At 40.8% G+C, this 19,817-nt stretch overlaps 1 protein-coding gene across 7 annotated transcripts; it reads left to right on the forward strand.

Moving 5' to 3' along the window:
* Window positions 1–989: 989 nt before the first annotated feature.
* Window positions 990–19,540, forward strand: taf1 (TAF1 RNA polymerase II, TATA box binding protein (TBP)-associated factor). Of its 7 annotated transcripts, none has more exons than XM_028594944.1 (42): window positions 990–1,354; window positions 2,054–2,168; window positions 2,370–2,493; window positions 2,579–2,695; window positions 3,028–3,150; window positions 3,434–3,675; window positions 3,800–4,015; window positions 4,124–4,366; window positions 4,449–4,680; window positions 5,354–5,461; window positions 5,575–5,742; window positions 6,077–6,204; window positions 6,509–6,616; window positions 6,816–6,989; window positions 7,112–7,285; window positions 7,529–7,633; window positions 7,743–7,943; window positions 8,026–8,167; window positions 8,377–8,436; window positions 8,658–8,788; window positions 8,880–8,960; window positions 9,055–9,204; window positions 9,302–9,421; window positions 9,724–9,899; window positions 9,985–10,217; window positions 10,322–10,529; window positions 11,207–11,378; window positions 11,575–11,786; window positions 11,968–12,076; window positions 12,169–12,267; window positions 12,379–12,556; window positions 13,031–13,098; window positions 13,195–13,317; window positions 13,412–13,504; window positions 13,622–13,706; window positions 13,836–13,903; window positions 14,613–14,729; window positions 15,092–15,199; window positions 15,419–15,514; window positions 16,187–16,406; window positions 16,741–16,912; window positions 17,784–19,540. In XM_028594944.1, exons 2-42 carry the CDS (start codon window positions 2,055–2,057, stop codon window positions 18,004–18,006), a joined length of 6,021 nt encoding a protein of 2,006 aa, XP_028450745.1. In that variant the 5' UTR covers window positions 990–1,354; window position 2,054; the 3' UTR covers window positions 18,007–19,540. The 7 variants fall into 7 exon arrangements, with proteins under 7 accessions (XP_028450745.1, XP_028450746.1, XP_028450748.1 ...); XM_028594945.1 differs by having other exon boundaries at window positions 11,207–11,372; XM_028594947.1 differs by lacking the exon at window positions 15,092–15,199.
* The last annotated feature ends 277 nt before the right edge of the window (window positions 19,541–19,817 follow it).

The raw sequence follows: 19,817 nt of genomic DNA on the forward strand, positions 1-19,817 counted from the left end.
TTACTGTACATAACATTATTGGTATTTTACATTACATCCTGCCATGTGAATGCGAAGATGTTTGCTTGAAGAGTGCATGATAAAAGTCTGATTTGAGGATTCATACTTAAGCCTAGTGACCAAGAGAAACTGGAGTGGATAGGATAAGGCATGTACTGATACACATACTGTTTATTGGCTTGTAAAGGTCTGGTAATTGTATCAGCTTGTGCACTCATGGTTACTATCAATTAATATAGTACTACTAAATGGTCAAATCCTTAGTCTAAAGAGGTGAAGTTAAGTATTTGAGATTTCTAATTTATACAATATAAACAAAACATAATATATTTAATTTCTGGTCCTCACAAGTTGATAGCTACTTTCCACAAGAATGAAAGCACAATGGAAGGAATAATTGGTTATTTCATTTATTAAATGTATATTTAGGATAAATAAAGCAAAACTTTAACTTATAATTAAGGATTAATGCTTAAATGTGTTAGTTAGTTTAGATAAGATATTAGTTAAAGTAAGAATAGAAGAAACCAGAGCTGTCAAAGTTGTTGTGTGGACAACACTGACCTACCTAACTGCCTCAAACGCTGGCACTCTAAAGGCTTCATAATAAAAGCACTCGGCCCTTGCAAACCAAATGAGGCGAGAATAGTCCAGCATAATAAACATAATGTGTCTAGTCATATGAACAATGTATGTAAGTAGCTACAAAACAACATTTTAAGGAGAGCGGTATCCAACAGTATTAACGTTAATGGTGGTATGGAAAAATAACTTTCAATATTTTAAGGGGTATTAGTAGTAGAAATCCACTATATTTAGATTAAGCACAATGTAATATTCCCTTAGAAAGGCAGCCGCGCTCTGTTATGCATACTTATAGACCGCTAAATAATACTTTCTGGATATTGAAGATTCTTTGTGATTAACGCAGTTTCCCACGTTACAGGGAGTGCCTAAACGCATCACCCTGTTCATCCGGGTCACTTGGTCCTTCGATTTTCCGCTAACGTTAGCTTAGCTGACGGGTGTGCCTGGAGACTGCAGTACGCTGCAGTCCCTGGTTTACAAATAAAAACAAAAAAAAGTTTGTACCGAACCTGGCTGTGTAAAGACGGCATAAAATGCATTTTTGTGTATTTTTTCTGTTGACCTCACAATGCTGATACAGGCACATGTAGAAAGTATCTTTGAGTTGACGAGTTATTTTGTCTAGTGAATATTAGCTAACTCAGCTAACGTTAACGTTACTTTGCCTGGGTGAATTGAGCTGTAGCAGTTTAGCTGCTAGCATTCAGCAGATACAGCAAACTGGCTGAAACCAAAGCGTACCAAATCTGAAGTTAGGTCACGAAAGGTAAGTGCATCTATAACATTTACGATTTTTATTACTATCAAATTCCTAGCGAGAAAGCTAAAGTTAACGAACGCAACTAGCTAAGGGTGTAACGTTTTTTAATTGCAGTAACGTTACAGATAAAACTAGCTAGGTTTGTCTGTTACAAACCTTAAGCTCAAAATTGGCAGTAAAGCAGTTTATTGTGCCTTTTTTTTATTTTATTAACAACAGCATTCTCCCAACAGCTTTAAAAGAAGGGCATGATTGGCACACAACCACAAAAAAGAAAACAAATGGGCATTTGTATGTAAAACATCGCAACACACCAGTTGCACATATTGAAGGCATACTGTAACGTTACATGTGTTTACAAGTACATCAATCTGTCAGATATGCATGTCTTTTATTAAATGTAAGGTACGTTATTGTGAAATATTTGAATGACCTTCCTTAGGGTGACTATTCTGTGATGTTTTCTGAAAACATAAAAATGCATGAATTGGTATTGTAAACTAAGGTTACCGAGTAGCTTGACCTTGATTTACTGAGTTTAGTCAGCCAAGTCGGTTAATAATACAGGCAGCCTAAAAAAATAACTTGTGACATGTAGTCCTTGATCAACTTAAATTCAGTATCAACGCATAACTCAGGACCATTCTAGGATCACAGTGATGTCCCTCACTAATTTTGCAAGTCACTGTAATGTTATCCATTTAGTATGTCGGACTCAGACAGTGACGAGGATCAAGATCGCCCTTTCTCTCTTACTGGATTCCTCTTCGGAAACATCAATGAAGATGGACAGCTAGAGGATGACAGTGTTCTGGACAATGTGGGTGTTTTAAAGATTATTTTCTATACCAAAGTTTAAGAGTAATTTTAAGTAGTTTTATCAAGTATAGCATTTAAATGTATCAAGTACATGGTAAAAACTATATGTCATTTTTTACAATTAACTGTTAGAACAAGGTTATATTGTATTTCATGCTTATTGCAACTTTCTGTTCTGTTTCTGCTGATTCTTTTTACCCAGGAGTCCAAAAAGCATTTGGCTGGTTTGGGTAGTCTGGGTCTGGGCTCACTCATTACAGAGATCACTGCCAATGAGGAAGGTGATCAAGATGAAAGCAGAGACTCTGGTAGTGTGGATGCAGAAGGTTAGTTTAACTTTAAAAAGGAACTTTGCAATAATTTAGCCATGAACAGGATGGAATGACATTTTCAATATTTCTCCTTATCCAGGTTGGGTGAAAAGCACGGATGATGCAGTTGATTATTCTGACATTAGTGAGGTTGCTGAAGATGAGACAAAAAAGTACCGTCAGGCCATGGGGTCTTTGCAGCCCAGCAGGAAAACAGGTGATCAACTTACAGCTCCTTAGTCATATTTGAGTTTGGTTGTTAGATTCATTTAAAAATTACTCATCAATTTTTATTTTTGCTTATAGGTTTGCTTTTGAAAATGTTTTTCTTAAGATGTATATCTGATCTTATCTTCATAGATAAAATGATTCTATAATAATAAAAAATTAAAATGTACAACATTTTGCACAGTCAAAACAACACCTTATCATTTTTACAACAATACTCAGGCGTCCTTACCAAGGAATCCAAAGTGTTTTTGGACTGTTTACTTTTATCTTTATTTTAATGTAACCATTTTTCCACATTTTCAAATTCCTTATTCTCAGATGACGAGGATGACTATGATGCTGACTGCGAGGATATTGATTCTAAGCTTATGCCTCCTCCGCCACCGCCAAGTCTTCCTACAGCTGCTAAGAAAGAGGAACCCTCCTCTCCGAGCACAAATGGTAAGGACGTGTTTACTCATGATTGTGTTTGGCTTGCCCTCTTCCACAGAGGTTTAAGCTGCAACTCAGGAGTCCGTAAGGAAGTGAATTTGCTAAGGGTAGTTTATCAGGGTGGATCCTACGGTCATTAAGATTCCCTTTGAAGAACATATACTACACTTGATCATATAGTAAACTCAATAGAAATTCAGGTTAGGTTCAAGTATTTTAGATCACTAATATCTGAAGATGAAGTTTTATTGTCTCTGCTGCTGCTGTGATCTGTCACTGTCTCTCCTCGCAGTTGGGGAAGAGGGGGATGGCATCATCCTGCCCTCCATCATCGCGCCATCCTCTACGGCTGATAAGGTTGACTTCAGCAGCTCCTCGGACTCTGAGTCAGAAACTGACCGTCCCTGCCAGGGTTTGGGGGCTGGAGGCCCCCCAGATAGTCTCAACCTCCCTCTTGCTGGCATCATGCAGAAAGATGCTGCCAAAGCGCTGCCAGGTGTCACACAGCTCTTCCCAGAGTTTAGGCCTGGAAGGGTAAAGCATCTTTACAGGCACTGTCCTGAACTAAGATTAATCATTACATGCTGAAGGATTATTTTATCATAATTTTATAATTATGAGTGCACTGACACCCACTGTCTCTCGGATGTACTACCAGGTGCTTAGGTTCTTACGACTGTTTGGTCCTGGAAAGAACATGCCATCCGTTTGGAGGAGTGCCCGCAGGAAGAAGAAGCGGAAGCACAGAGACCCTCAGCCTGGGACACCTCCTCCAGAAGGAGAGCCCACAGAGCAAAGCCAGGAAAAGAAGTCTGGATGGCTTTATGAGTATGCACCCCCTCCACCCCCAGAGCAGTGTCTCTCTGATGATGAGGTAATTTTTCCAGTGTTATATGCTATTGTAGGCTCTGATGTCAGCTGGTAGCAGTCTTTGTAAAGTCATTGTATGCAGCACTTTACACGCTTTTTCTGTGCATTCCAGATAACCATGATGGCCCCAGTAGAATCTAAGTTCTCACAAACTTGTGGTGATGGGGACAAGGAGGCAGAGTCTCGACCTAAAGTAGCAGAATGGAGATATGGTCCAGCCCAGCTCTGGTACGACATGCTAGGCGTCTCTGAGGATGGAAGCAACTTCAACTACGGCTTAAAACTAAAAGAACAGCAGAGCAGTGAGCCTCAGCAGCAGGACACGCCAAAAGAAATAACAGAAACTGCACATGAGGTATGCCAGCATGGATATCTGTAGCCATATCATGAAAAACATACTGATTGTGTTACTGATATTATGTACAATACATCTCTAGTTTCTGAGGCGGGAGGCCGACGACAATGATAATGATGATGATGAAGATAAGGAGTTATCAGCCCTTGAGAATGAGCTCTTCCTGATGGTCACTCAACTGAAATGGGAGGATGATATCATCTGGAATGGGGAGGACATAAAACACAAGGGCACAAAGACTCAGCGAGCCAGCCTGGCAGGATGGCTGCCCTCTAGCATGACCCGCAATGCCAACGCTTATAACGCCCAGCAGGGTAAGACACCTGGGGGAAAAGATACTAAATTAACTGTGTGTGTGTGTGTGTGTGTGTGTGTGTGTGTGTGTGTGTGTGTGTGTGTGTGTGTGTGTGTGTGTGTGTGTGTGTGTGTGTGTGTGTGTGTGTGTGTGTGTGTGTGTGTGTGTGTGAACATTGGACAAGTACAGTACAATGATTTATATTGGTCTGGGAGGTTGAGTTCGGCTAGTTTTGTGATATGACATTTTGAGGTTTGTTTATAGTGAGGATTGCTTATTAGAAATGAGAGAGTCTCAGGTAGGTAGGATAATAAGTAATGATAGTACACAATGATAAAAACAGAGGCTGTGGGTGATTTTAAATTTGTGGGGTTTTAAATTGACCATGTAAGGCTAACCATAGTGCAGGGTTCACCCCGGAGGTCTAATCGGAGGTCTAATCGCCAATGGATTTTAGGGTTGTGGCGTTTTGTGGGAGTTGTCGCAGTGGGCCATCCCCAGACCCTTCTGAGGGGATCGGTTAACAGCTCAACACGCTATCCAGGAATGTCCCCAGACCCGTAGGAAGGGGCCGGCATGTTTTTGCTGCTGTTTTGTTTTTCTGCTCCAGTTAAATCTGTCTGTAGGCCTCTGTAGAGGCTGTAATAATTCATGTTTGTAAAATAAATATAATAATCTATTCAATCTTACAGGTCTAACAAGAAGTAATTCCCAGTTGGTGCCACCTACGCCTCCCCCCATGCCCAAAGTTTCTTCAATCTCTGGCTCTAAGCGTGAAAAAAACAGCCATGAAAATCAATGTAAGTTTGAGAGTTTAGGTCACAATACAAATAAAAGATTCACCCGATCTTTTTTATCTTAGCCTAACCTCTAATTTTCTGCATTTTCTGCATTTGTTTTGGTTCCCTTGCAGCATTTCAGGAAGAAGACTCTCCCTGGTTCTCCATTTTCCCCATTGACAGTGAGGAGTTAGTGTATGGACGCTGGGAAGATAACATAATCTGGGATGACCAGGAGATGGAACACATGCTCATGCCACCTGTTCTTACACTGGATCCCAATGATGAAAATATCATCCTAGGTATATTCAGAATTCCCGTCTTGTTAGGCTACATCTTTACTGTCTGTTTTGCTTTTTTCCAAAATTGACATCTTTCATTGAAATTTGAGGTAAAATATACAGTAGGACTTTTCTGGAGTTTGTAAATGTTCTTATAGGGGGTCATGATTTTGAAAGCTGAATTCATTTATGTGACTGTGTGTAATGTTTTATCATCTTAATAGAACATCTAATTTTAGGATGTAAGTAAAAGTGCAAATCCTGTAAATCCTAGGATCTGCATTATTTGGTGGTGGGAGCCTAAAAATACAATGTTGTCCGTCTACTTATTTTGACAAACTGTTGTCTCTTGAAGAAATCCCTAATGAAAAGGAGGAGATGACTTCCCACTCCCCATCAAAAGAGAATAAGAAGGAAACAGCAATCAAAAAGAGCCGCATCCTGCTGGGGAAAACTGGGGTGATAAAAGATGAGCCACAGCAGGTATGCTGCCTTTTGAGGGCAGGCAAAGAACAATGTTTGATAATATAAAAATGACAGGTTACAAGTTCTGCTTCTTCAGTAGAGATGTGAGTCATTTGAAGTTTAATAATCAATAATAATAATAATAATCAAGCTGATGCTCAATGAATGGCCAAGGCTACATAATGAAGGAGCCGATATGGTGAAATGTAAATGACAGAGTTTTGGACTGAGAATGGTATTCTATAAATTCATTAAAAAAAATTAGAAATGTTTGAAGGACATTACTTTCAGTGGGAAATATGTTTTTTTTCCTCCAACTCAGAACATGTCCCAGCCTGAACAAAAGGACCCCTGGAACCTCTCCAATGATGAGTTCTACTATCCTAAACAGCAGGGCCTGAGGGGGACTTTCGGTGGCAACATCATTCAGGTAAGCAGCAGCCCACAAAAAGAAAGATACAGCCGACAGGACATGGTCAACATAGAGATACTTTGAATTGTAATTTATACTGTAAATATGGTGATAGAATCCTGCCAATGCACAGAGTAGGAACAGAGCCATAACCTGTGAAATAGGCTGAAAACAGCTGAAGTGTAGAAGTCAATAAGTAATTTTGTGTCTTTAACAGCACTCCATCCCCGCACTGGAGCTAAGGCAGCCCTTCTTCCCCACTCACATGGGGCCCATGAAGCTGCGCCAGTTTCATCGACCGTCTCTGAAGAAGTACTCATTTGGATCTTTGGCTCAGCCCGGTCCCCATGCTGTCCAACCACTGCTCAAACACATTAAGAAAAAGGCCAAGGTGGAGCCCTGCTCAAAACAAGCACTATTACTCTATAACATTCAGATAACTTGGTAGTGTTTTGCCATTTTTGTACATTAATGGTTAACTGAGTGGATGTGTCAATTTTTTTTTTTGTATAGATGCGAGAGCAAGAGCGACAGGCTTCAGGAGGAGGGGACATGTTCTTCATGCGAACCCCACAGGACTTGACGGGTAAAGATGGAGATCTGATCCTGGCCGAGTACAGTGAAGAATACCCCCCTCTCATCATGCAAGTCGGCTTGGCCACTAAGATCAAAAACTACTACAAAAGGGCGAGTCTAGTCTTTGTGTTCCACTCGTGACTTTGCATTTTGTTAGCTAAGACATGCAGAATTGCATACACATAGGTGTACAATTATTATTGTCATATTTATTTCAATTTGCCGAATTGTTTTGTATTTCATTCTGGTGTTCAGATAATCACGTTCAACTTTGAAAATTGCAGACTCCATATTTTCCACTTTGTTGGATAGAGTTGTTAAAATACTTTATTGCATTGTTACTTTCTCTTTCAGAAACCTGGAAAAGATCCTGGAGCACCCGACTGTAAATATGGAGAGACTGTGTACTGCCACACATCCCCTTTCCTGGGTTCTCTTCATCCTGGACAGCTGCTCCAGGTCAGCACCGTCACTGTCAAATATTCAGTATTCAGATGAGGTAAATATATGAAGCATCACTTGTCTGTTATCATGGCAAACAGTGAGATTGTATTTCTTTTTCTTTTAGGCATTTGAAAACAACCTTTTCCGTGCTCCAATCTACCTGCACAAGATGCCAGAGACTGATTTCTTGGTTCTGCGAACACGACACGGCTACTACATTAGAGAGCTTGTAGACATAGTTGTAGTTGGTCAGCAGTGCCCCTTATTTGAGGTTCCAGGGCCCAACTCTAAACGAGCCAATACTCACATCAGAGACTTCTTACAGGTATGTTTATTTGCCTGAACTTGCCTAGAAACTTAAGCTGCTGTTGTTGCAAATGCTTAATTGTCACACCTGTATTCGGTAGGTGTTCATTTACCGCTTGTTCTGGAAGAGCAAGGATCGGCCCAGGAGAATCCGCATGGAGGATATAAAGAAAGCTTTTCCCTCACATTCAGAGAGCAGCATCAGAAAACGACTAAAACTCTGTGCTGACTTCAAACGTACAGGTAGACCACGGCCATTTGTTAACCCTGTACGCACACCATTTAGTGATCATTAGCATTCGCTATCATAATCATATGTGACAAATAAAGTTTCTTCTTCTTCTTCATATGTTGGACTAACCTAACACACTTGTGTTACATCAGGTCAATGTTGAGGTTTATAAAGATATACTTTGCATGAGCTCTACAGTGTGTGTGCCTTGAATTGACAGATAGGAAAGCAGGGAGCAGGGAAAGAGCTTTTAACACCTACTTTGGATATTACCCTGAAGGTAAGTTGTAGTCTAAGGACAGTGTAAGGACACAGGGTACAAATGCTTAGCGTTTACATCAGCAAGTCATGGTTTTCTATAATGCTTCATTTTTGTCTAACATACATGTATCTTTAATGGAAACTCTGACATGATATTTTGCTCTTAATACTGCATTCTGTGTTCAAGAGTAAGGTTGCAGATATGAGAAAATGTCTAACAGTATCATTTCCTCATACCAGGGATGGACTCTAACTGGTGGGTGCTTAAGCCTGACTTCCGATTGCCTACAGAGGAGGAGATCAGGGCCATGGTGTCTCCAGAGCAGTGCTGTGCTTACTATAGCATGCTGGTGGCAGAGCAGAGACTCAAGGTAACATTATCTGCCTCTAAAGAACTTCACATGGTTAACACAAGTTAGTCTTGTGGCACGGCTTCTCTACAAGTTATTTTGTCCTTTTTAGGATGCTGGGTATGGTGAGAAATCCTTCTTTGCTCCAGAGGAGGAGAACGAAGAGGACTTTCAAATGAAGATTGATGATGAGGTATGCGTTCCTCATAATAACGTTAGGTGTTTGAGATTTCAGATTAGATACCTTTCAGATTTACACAACGCTGATCCTGTGTAACACGTCTTAGGTGCGGACAGCCCCTTGGAACACAACAAGAGCCTTCATTTCTGCCATGAAGGGGAAATGCCTGTTGGAAGTTACAGGCGTGGCTGATCCTACAGGCTGTGGAGAGGGTTTCTCCTATGTCAAAGTGCCCAACAAACCCACTCAACAGAAGGTCTGAATGGCTTAAGCAAAAGTCTGCCACCCCATGTTCTGCATGGTGTAGATATAGAGGATGAAAACTTTAATCCTGTGCTTTTTTTTTCTTTCAGGATGACAAAGAGCCGCAGCCTGCCAAAAAGACAGTGACGGGGACAGATGCTGACCTGAGGAGACTCTCACTGAAGAATGCCAAGCAGCTGCTGCGCAAGTTTGGTGTTCCAGAGGAAGAGGTAAGACCACGGTGATATGCTAGTGCATGAATCTGATGTAGGACAGCCTAGTGGTAAAGGGGCCGTCCCCTAATTAGTGGAACCCAGGTTTGATATCCACAATAACTATTTTGTTTATCACAGCAATGGATAACTTCTATTCTCCCATCTTTTATTCACTCTAACTGGAACAACTGCAAAAACGGTGGTGACAAATGTAGGAAAGGCATGTGGCTTTACTTTTAGGGTGTTTTTTGTTTTTTTTTACCTTATCTTTCAGGTTTGTTAAAGTAATGTGTGATGTGTGTTTGTATGTGTGTTAGATCAAGAAGCTCTCACGCTGGGAGGTGATTGATGTGGTGAGAACCATGTCCACAGAGCAGGCGCGTTCAGGTGAGGGACCCATGAGCAAGTTTGCCAGAGGCTCTCGTTTCTCCGTTGCGGAACACCAGGAGCGCTACAAGGAAGAGTGCCAGAGGATCTTTGACCTGCAGAACAAGTGAGACTCTTATTTAGGGTTATGTGTGTTCTTCAGGATTCTGTCTGAGCACACCTTGAGTCTTCTTATTGCACCCCCACCACAGAGTGTTGGAGTCGACAGAGGTGCTCTCCACAGACACAGACAGCAGCTCGGCCGAGGACAGTGACTTTGAGGAGATGGGGAAGAACATTGAGAACATGCTTCAGAACAAGAAGACCAGCTCCCAGCTTTCCCGCGAGAGGGAGGAGCAGGAGAGGAAGGAGCTGCAGAGGATGCTAATGGGCGAGGAGAGCGACCGTGACCACAAGGGACGCAAGGAGCGGCGCAAAGGCTTGTGTAAGTCTGTTTCTGAAAGTCAGTGATCTTTATTGTGCACTTTATGAACATATCTGTATTAGTTGTCTCTAACTGTAAGCTTTGCTTTACCCTTCACTCTATAGCCAGCTCTTTATCCACCAGTTCACACAAGGACGATGACACTTCCTCCGTCACCAGCCTAAACTCCTCGGCCACAGGACGGCGTCTCAAAATCTATCGCACCTTCAGGGATGAGGACGGCAAGGAATATGTTCGCTGTGAGACAGTTCGCAAGGCTTCGGTCATTGACGCCTACACCAGGATCCGAACCACCAAGGATGATGAATTCATGTGAGTCTCACTAATCAAACTTTGAGCTTTCTCATCTTACAGTGGGTAATTGGTCTTTGGGAGTAATTAATCAGACTGTTTAAAAACCACAGCACCATGTCAGGCTAAGATTATTCACATCTGTATAGCTTGGTGTTATAATGATGTGATAGTTAAAAAAAACTATTTTGAAAAATCGAGCAGTGACTTATTAATGCAAAGAAAGAAGTTATATGAGTCACATCATAACTATGCAACTTTTAACAAAACGTTCATAATTAGTATGCAAATTAGTCTTGATGCGGCTGCACACACCCTACATTTGAAAACATAGATCATGCATTATGTCTTGCATTTACATAACAACATACCATCAGTTAACCAGCAGGTCATGCCTATTGTTGATGTATTCTCCAAAGTGGAGATGAATAAAGTTCATTAAGGGGAAAGCCTAATGCTGCACACCAAATGTGAAGCAAATTTTTGCCTCAAGTTAAACTGTGGAAGAGACGCACTGGAGAGGAATACTGTATGAATGGTATGAACCCAAGCCCCATGCGAAATGCTCGCTTCGTGTTTCGTGTTTGGTGTGAACACATCCTAAATTGTAGAAATTCCACTTAATTAGGCCCATGCCATTATCACAACTGAACCAGTGAATGTAAAACAGCCAGTACTGTGTATCTTTGTGGTTGCAGACGAAAGTTTGCCCTCTTCGATGAGCAGCACAGAGAGGAGATGAGGAAGGAGCGCCGGCGTATTCAGGAGCAGCTGAGAAGGCTGAAGAGAAACCAAGAGAAAGACAAGATCAAGGGACCTCCAGAGAAGAAGGCCAAGAAGGTCAAAGAGAGACCAGACCTCAAGGTAAAAGTAAGCATGCCGATTCAGTACTTTACTATACATTTCCTCTCCAGCTTTTTGGCACCCAGCTAAATGCAAACCTTTGGCTTTCCATTGGTGTAGATATTATGTCAATTTGTAGTATTGTTCTTTCTTTCAGTATTCTTATCCTATATCACTGGCAGATTATTTTTCGTGTTCCTCAATATTTGCCTCTTTTCCCTAGTTAAAGTGCGGAGCATGTGGAGCCATTGGACACATGAGGACCAACAAGTTTTGCCCGCTGTACTATCAGACCAACGCCCCACCTTCTAACCCAGTTGCCATGACAGAGGAGCAGGAGGAGGAGCTGGAAAAGACCGTCATCCACAACGACAATGAGGAGCTGATCAAGGTGGAGGGCACCAAAATTGTGTTGGGCAAACAACTCATTGAAAGGTAATGGATTGTCCTTGTTTCTCCTCTATTACTATTGAAAATAATTTCAATCTGTACTCGCTGCTAATTTTAGCATGAGCTGCAAAATCCAGTTATAAATTGGCTTGGTATTTTCTAAATGTTAAGTGAATGGTCTGTGGCCTGTACCCCGGCAGGTCCTAACAATTAGTTTCTCTTACAGTGCTGATGAAGTGCGCAGAAAGTCTTTAGTGCTCAAGTTCCCCAAGCAACAGCTCCCACCAAAGAAGAAGAGACGCGTAGGCAACGCTGTGCACTGTGACTATCTCAATGTAAGCAATGTTTTACAGCTTGTTCTTACACATTCTGAACCTAGAGTCCCTTTAGCTGATCTTTTAAACAGTTTTTTGTTTTGAATTCACAGAAACCACACAAGGCCATCCACCGCAGACGCACGGACCCCATGGTGACCTTGTCTTCTGTGCTAGAGAGCATCATCAATGACATGCGGGATCACCCTAATGTAAGATCTGCCGGCATACACTCATCCAGCTCAACAACATTTCTTTGTTTCCAGTCACCTCCTTTACTGCTCTACTGTCTTATCTTCACTTCTTCTGCTTCTTCTATGTAGACATATCCATTCCACACACCAGTGAATGCTAAGGTTGTGAAGGACTACTATAAGATCATCACACGGCCCATGGACCTGCAGACGCTAAGGGAGAATGTACGTAAGCGACTGTACCCATCCAGGGAGGAGTTCCGTGAAGCAGTGGAGGTTATCGTCAAAAACAGTGCCACCTACAATGGTAAAGTTATAAGAACGTGGGGCGACCTCTAGCTCACCCAGTAAGAGCGTGCACCCCATGTAGGCTGAGTCCTTTGCAGCTGCCCGGGTTTGAATCCGACCTGCGACCCTTTGCTGCGTATCATTCCCCATCTCTCTCCCACCTTTCCTGTCTATCCACTGTCACTACAAATAAAGGGAACAAGCCCCAAAAAATAGATGTTATAAGAACATGTTTAACCACCACTCTTTGTTTTTAAGATCAACTTTTAATTTATTTATTTTAACATACAGAACAGACAAAAACAACTGAACAGGAACAACAACCCTCTCTCTCTGTCTCGCAATTAATTACGTTCCCCTCCGAGCTAATCCTCTCACAGGAGAATCAACAAGCCTTTAACCACCTCTCTTCAAAACAGACTGAAGTCTTTCTCTGTTTTCTGTTACACTTTCAGTTTAAACTCTCATCAAATCTTTCTTTTTGTTCCATCAGGGGCAAAACATCCAATAACACAGGTAGCACAGTCCATGCTGGACCTGTGTGATGCTAAACTAAAAGAGGTGAGTGTTAATATAGATGTTTTTTCGAAGCTTCCTGCCCTTTTGTAAATGTTTACAATAACCATGAAATGTGCATGTATGTGTGTGTGCACGCAGAAGGAGGACAGGCTGGTAAGGCTGGAGAAAGCCATCAACCCCTTGCTGGATGATGATGATCAGGTGGCCTTCTCCTTCATTCTAGACAACATTGTGACCCAGAAAATGATGGTGGTTCCCGATGTGAGTCACCCCTACTTACCATTTTCTTAACTTTGAGAGCACTGATGCAGAATATGTTAATGATCTCATTCCTTAACTCCTCCCTTCACTATAGTCATGGCCATTTCACCATCCTGTCAACAAAAAGTTTGTGCCTGACTATTATAAGGTGATTGTAAGCCCAATGGATCTGGAGAACATCCGCAAGGTGAGTCATACAAGGTGTCAACCTTGCACTAAATATACTCATTTGATATTTTTTCATATCAGCAATACAAATACATGTAACATAAACTGTGCCTCTTTGTGTTTCATGGTTCAACAGAACATCTCCAAACACAAATACCAGAACCGAGATGCGTTCCTTTCAGATGTCAGTCTCATTCACGCCAACAGTATCAAGTACAATGGTAATTGTGGTGTTACCTGTTATCGTGACCTCTGAGGTCAGACTTTCTTAAAGACTGCGTGACTAACTTAGAGCAGAGTTCTGCAGTTAAGTAAAGAGGTTGTTTGTGCTCTCTGTGCGTCTTTCGCAGGCCCAGACAGTCCTTACACCAAGACAGCCCTGGATATTGTCAATGTGTGCAAGCAAACCTTGGCAGAGGTATGTTGACTCTTTAAATTTCTGTGAGTGATTTTTATGTCTGTGAGATATGTGTGTTTGTTGTGTTATGGTTGTCTAAGCTACTGGATGCCTAAAAAGTATCTATCTATCTAGTTTGTCCTTTTCATCCTCGCAATGTTAAAGTTCCGACTTGAGGGGGCGTTCACATGAATTTTCCCACTCAGGAGGAACACATTTTTCCAATCATTCTGACACCACATGAATGCAGCACAAATTCCCTATATCATATCTGCCTTGTGATTTGGATCTGCTCCAAATTGTAATGGGTTATTCCTTGGCCCATGCTACCACCTACCACCTTCTACCAAGTTTCATGAAAATAGGCCAGTATTTCTTTCCACTATCCTGCTGAACAGACAAAACAGACAGACAAACCAAGCCAAAAACATGACCACTTAGGAGCTGGAGGTAATAAACCTTCTCCATCTGATGAACAGTTATCCCTCCGTTTTTTTACACACTATTGTAGAAAATAGTTTTAGAAAATATACGCAATATTGGCTTGGTGTAGAATTATACAACACGGAGGGTTGTACTTGAACAGTATTTAATACTGTACATCTTATATTAAATTACTGCAGAATTGGCCAAATGGCTTAGATTTGATTCAGACTATGTCGACTTGTATTTTTATGAGCAGGAAAAACATTATTCAGTGTTGTAATAATTACCTGTTTCTGTGCCCCAGTATGATGAGCACTTGACCCAGTTGGAGAAGGACATCTCTACTGCTAAAGAGGCAGCTCTAGATGCAGCTGACTTGGAGAGTCTGGACCCAATGACACCTGGGCCATACACACCGCAGGTAGGAGAGAAGCCAGGGCCCAATTTTTATTTACCACCTTGATAAATAGTGATTTCCTGTGTATCTTGCCACATTGACAATTGACTTTAGGCCTCCAGCTGTTAATAACAATCCACTTCAGGTAGTTCAATGTTTTCTAGGTGCAGTAGTCTCATTGCCACTCCTTGTAGTTCTCCTAGCCCTTATATTTCTTCACTCGTTCTCTGCACTAACTCTCCTTTCCAGACTTTCACGTTTTCATCTTTACAATCTAGTTTCTTCACTGTAGTGTCTCCTTTCTCCCACCCTGTTTTTCTCCTTCACTCCTGCTGTTGTGTCCCGTCTCTCCCATTGTGTGTGCCGCTGTGTGTGGTGTTGGCCAGCCTGCTGATCTGTTTGACAGCGGGGCTTCAGGGAGTCTGCCCAGAGAGACCAGCAGCATTTTCTCTGAGGGACCTCTAGTAGTTGCTCCAGAGAAGAGAGGGGGGCAGGTATGGAGAGAGACAGAAATAAGGCTAGCAGCCACATGCCACCTCTCCTCAAACTATCCTCAGAGCACCCAGCTTGATTACAGGCTTTTGTTGTACCTACTCTTGTTAAAGATGTTCCTCACACCAGAACATTACAGATAACATTAGAGCATAAAATGAGTGTAGTTATTTTGCTTCTTTTGGCAAGAGATCTCAGACCTTTATCAACCTGCCCCTCAGGGTCGCCACGGCAGAAGACCCGGGGAGGAAGAGTCAGATGTGGACATTGAAGGCTTTGAGGAGGAAGATGATGGCAAACCCAAAACTCCTGCTCCTGTAAGAAAGACAGATTTATTGAAAGGTTATGTAGTTGATATGAGGCCCCCCCTGCTGCACATTTATACACAAAGGAAAATGTACCAACTTGCCACCAAGCATGTTTACATATTCATGCAAGTAACTATATCAGAATCCCTTTAATTTCAGCTCATGCCATTGTTATGGCCTAAAATTCTCATTTAATAAACTTTAAGTATATACATACAATTTTCCCATTTTCATAATTGTATTTAGATGGCCTAGTTAAGTTGAAATTGGGTAATTTGTTATTATCAAATTAATTTTGTATTTTTTTTTGTTATTGACACTCAGGAGATACAGTTGTACAATATATTTCTTTCTACACTTTTATCAATTTGTATTTGTGTCAGACAAAAAGTTCACAAACATTCTCTTGTATGGGGCAACCTTTGCTGCGTGTCATCCCCTTCTCTCTCTCTCTCTCTCCCCCCTCTCCCCTTTCCTGTTATTCCCAAGCTATCATAAAAGGCAATAAAAGCCCAACAAAATAATCTTTACAAAAACTCTTGTACTATTTAATTGAACCATGTTTTACTCATTTATTGTTCTTGATTTGTAATTGTATTTACTTGTATACTTAGTTACACTTTAGCTTGCTTACTTCCTAATTATTAATTTATATTACATTTTTCTGTCCTGTCTTTTTAGGCAGAGGATGCAGACAGAGATCTAGAGGACGAAGATGATGAAGAGGACATGTTGCTGCCGCCTCGCAGAAGGGTGCACGACCAGGAGGAAGAGGAGGAGGAGGAGGAAGAGGACGGACTATCTAACCGCCCAGCCCAAGCCAGCGTGCTGTACCAGGATCTGCTCATGTCTGACGGAGAGGACGATGCCAGCGAAGAGGAGGGCGACAACCCTTTCTCCTGTAAGTCCACCTGCAGTGCTGGGGTGGCAGCAGAAAAAATGGTCACAGCTATACTAAAAGAATGAAGCAATATAAACAGAAAATAAGTAAAATTTTAAAAAGAACGCATTAATATAAAATATAAGATGACCGCATTATTGTGCTGCATATATTCATTTAAAGGCAAAAAACAAAGTGTATTTATTTGATGTTCTGTCTATGTATTATAGATAATTGTATAAACAGAATAGATATGAGCTGACAGTGAGCAATCATTACTTCTCCTCTCTGTACATCATGTGCAGCCTTTTGTGTTGTGTGACATTTGCCCTGATTCGTTGCGTGTCCCCTCCAGCCATACAGCTGTCGGAGAGTGGGAGCGATTCTGATAGAGAGTTGGATGTGCGACCTGCACCTCCACGGAGGGCTCAAGAGACGGCCCGCATGGGCATGGAGCAAGACGAGAGCATGATGTCATATGAAGGGGACGGGCCTGATGGGCCTCAAATGGAAGACAGCAATGTCAGGTACGACTGGCCTGGGAGTCAACAATACAAAAATACTAATATACTATAACAGTAATTCCGAATGCAAATGCTTAAATGAAAAAAATTACAAGCAACTTATTTAAGTTACTCTTTTGGGATTTTTTCTTCTGGGGAAAGTAAGCATTTAGATTTATTTTTTTCATCTACTACAAACAATAATACTTGCCTTCTAGAGTAGATGGTTCTTTTCTTTATATTGGTGGAGGCCTCATTTTGTAACTAAGTCTTAAAAAGTTCTTATCTCAGGTAATTTATAGTTTATACCTGCATCACATGACTTGTAGTGATGTACTACACCAAGATGGAATTCGGTTTCAGTCCTTGTGGTATCAGAAAATGCAGTTGAATATGACAGCAAACACTCCCTTTGAGAAGCTACATTAACAAATTAATTGTTTCCTGTGTCTGATTCACAATAAAAGCCAACCTATCTTTCACAATGCTTTTAATGTGAAGCAGCATCAGTAGGAAATGTTCAGTTTGTATAAGCAGTTACTTGATACAGCGTTAAGAGAGTGAGCAGTAGCAGTGAGGCTGACATCAATGAGATAAAACACAAACGGTAAAGCTGGATTGCAATCATCGTTTGCTATGCATCGCACTTGTGTAGGTAGGTCATTTGAATCCAAAGCGGGAATGGCGGACTCCGCCGCTAACAATAAAACTGTTTTTTTTTTATATATATCAATATAGATATAGAGAGAGAGAGAGAGAGAGGAGGCAATTACAGAATGTAAATGCATTAAATTGGCTATTGCTTAAAAATGCCAACCATAAATAGTTTTAAAAACAGGGTTTGATTTCTCAGAGATCCTAAGGATTATAATTTAAAACACTTCTTCTGTCTCAGTTACGGCAGCTATGAGGAGACAGAGAGCCGGAGTCACATGCAGCCCTCTAGCATGGGGAACGGAGAAGACTACGGCATCAGCGAAGAGGAGGAGGAAGATGAAGAAGATGAAGCACGGAGGAGAGGCCCAGCTGTGCTCTCCCAGGTCCAGCTCAGTGAAGACGAGGAGAGCGAAGAATTCAGATCTATAGGGGGAGACAGCGACATGGACTCTGACAACTAGTCTGTAGTCAGTTTTTTGTTTTTTTTATCCGCAGTACAAAGAAGACATTGTTTGTAATTACAGTTTTAAAATGGAGAAACTGAGATTTTCTCAGGAAAACGTGTTGTACATACTTATTTTGTAAATGATGGTTCATGTTTATAGCTTCCTCTTCCACTGTTAGCTCTGTTGTACCTACAGTATAGGGACACACAGCACATTGTAAATTTCATTTTGCCTTTTATATGTTGAATGAATATCATGTATCTTGACATGAAAGTGTGGGTACATTTGTTTTGTACTGTTTTAACTCATTAATATCTTGCGCTAACAAATAGTTCAGCAACTCTACTTTTTCTATCCCACTTCCTCATTTCAAAATAGAATAAACATACTGAAGGTTAACCGGCAGCTCTTTGTTTAAAAAAAATCATTAAATCATATATTACTCACAGACATTAAGCTGCAGTTAAAGATCATAAAACATTTTCCTCTTCCTCTGTTGAAATTTACACAAGTCATGTATTACAGGAACAGACTGTATTTAATATTCTTCAATCACTAAACCTCATTGAGTTTAGTTTAATATAGTAGTGGAACTCTGGTTTATGCATAATTGCTCGTCTGGGGGATCCAGTTAGGGATGTATCAGGTCCATGCAGTTCAGTTAGTATATTGACATGTTTATTCAAAAAAAAGACACACACCACTAGTGACAAACTCAGTTTATTTACACATAAAGGTTAGTTGTATCAGATGCTTAGTGTGTGCGCATGTGATGTAACAAAACACAGGGCTCACAGCATCTCAGCAAATGAAAGATATGTTGAAACATGACTGTGTTGGGTATTAATATTTTATTGAAGGGTCAGTCATTGAAAACTATGGCAGACATTCTGACATGTCCTCACAGGAAAAGTGCAGGTGTAAGTATGTAAACATGTCATTAATGGCTGCATTTCATTTAGGGGAGCCTGCTCCAGAGCCCTGGATGTTGACCTGAGCTTGAACCAGTGATTATTTTGACTATTGATCTATCGGTAACACTTTACAACAAGGTACACAGAATTGTGTTACCACAGAACAAATAAGGAACAATATGCTAGTAAATCATTAATGATTTATTAATACAGGATCTCCCAGTCTGTTCTCTTGTAAGTCAGCATTATCTACTGAAGTCTTCCATTAGGACTTATTAGGAAAGTACTTACGGTACTACAATTCACCAATTAAGTTGTTTTGGACATGTTCCTCACTCATTTCTCAAACAGATCATAAGCTACTACTCTATAGCGTTTGATTAGTTACTTATTGACTAATGGTTCACTAGCAGTTCCTCATCTGTTCTCTAAATGTTATGTAAATTATTTTCAAGTGTTACAGATCTGTCAAATATTTATTTCAATAAATCTGTCCAAAAACATATTTACACTGATTTAAACAAAGAAAAGCTTGAATAATGAATCAGTTATCAAAATAGTTGATTCATTTTCCCACACCTGAGCTTTTCTTGTGCTGATTATTTCATGACTTTCTAATAAACTAATAAACCGTTTTTCTAAGTGTAACATATAATCAGTAATACTGATTCAGTATTATTAATCAACATAAAGAATGACAGTTCAGTAGATATTTCTTCTCTATAGTGTTTTCTTCAGTTTTAAGTAATGATATGTCTCGTGGAGAATTTCTTGTCTAATGTTCAGTCGGACCACCTCAGCTGAAGTCACTGGATACCTTCATAATCAAAACTCAAAACGGGTTTAAAAACATTATGAACAGCAGAGGGTGCAAACTGTACTGCCAGTATACAGACTATTAAATGTCTCTGT

This window comes from Perca flavescens, chromosome 13 (genome assembly GCF_004354835.1).
Source record: "Perca flavescens isolate YP-PL-M2 chromosome 13, PFLA_1.0, whole genome shotgun sequence".
Classification (NCBI taxonomy): Eukaryota; Metazoa; Chordata; class Actinopteri; order Perciformes; family Percidae; genus Perca; species Perca flavescens.

Excerpts from the sequence above, each read along its gene's own strand:
- taf1 (XM_028594944.1), top strand. The coding sequence starts at position 2,055 with ATGTCGGACTCAGACAGTGACGAGGATCAAGATCGCCCTTTCTCTCTT. Across the intron at positions 4,016-4,123 it reads AGTGTCTCTCTGATGATGAG|ATAACCATGATGGCCCCAGT; the intron begins GTAATTTTTCCA and ends TGTGCATTCCAG. Across the intron at positions 7,286-7,528 it reads TCAAAAACTACTACAAAAGG|AAACCTGGAAAAGATCCTGG; the intron begins GCGAGTCTAGTC and ends TTTCTCTTTCAG.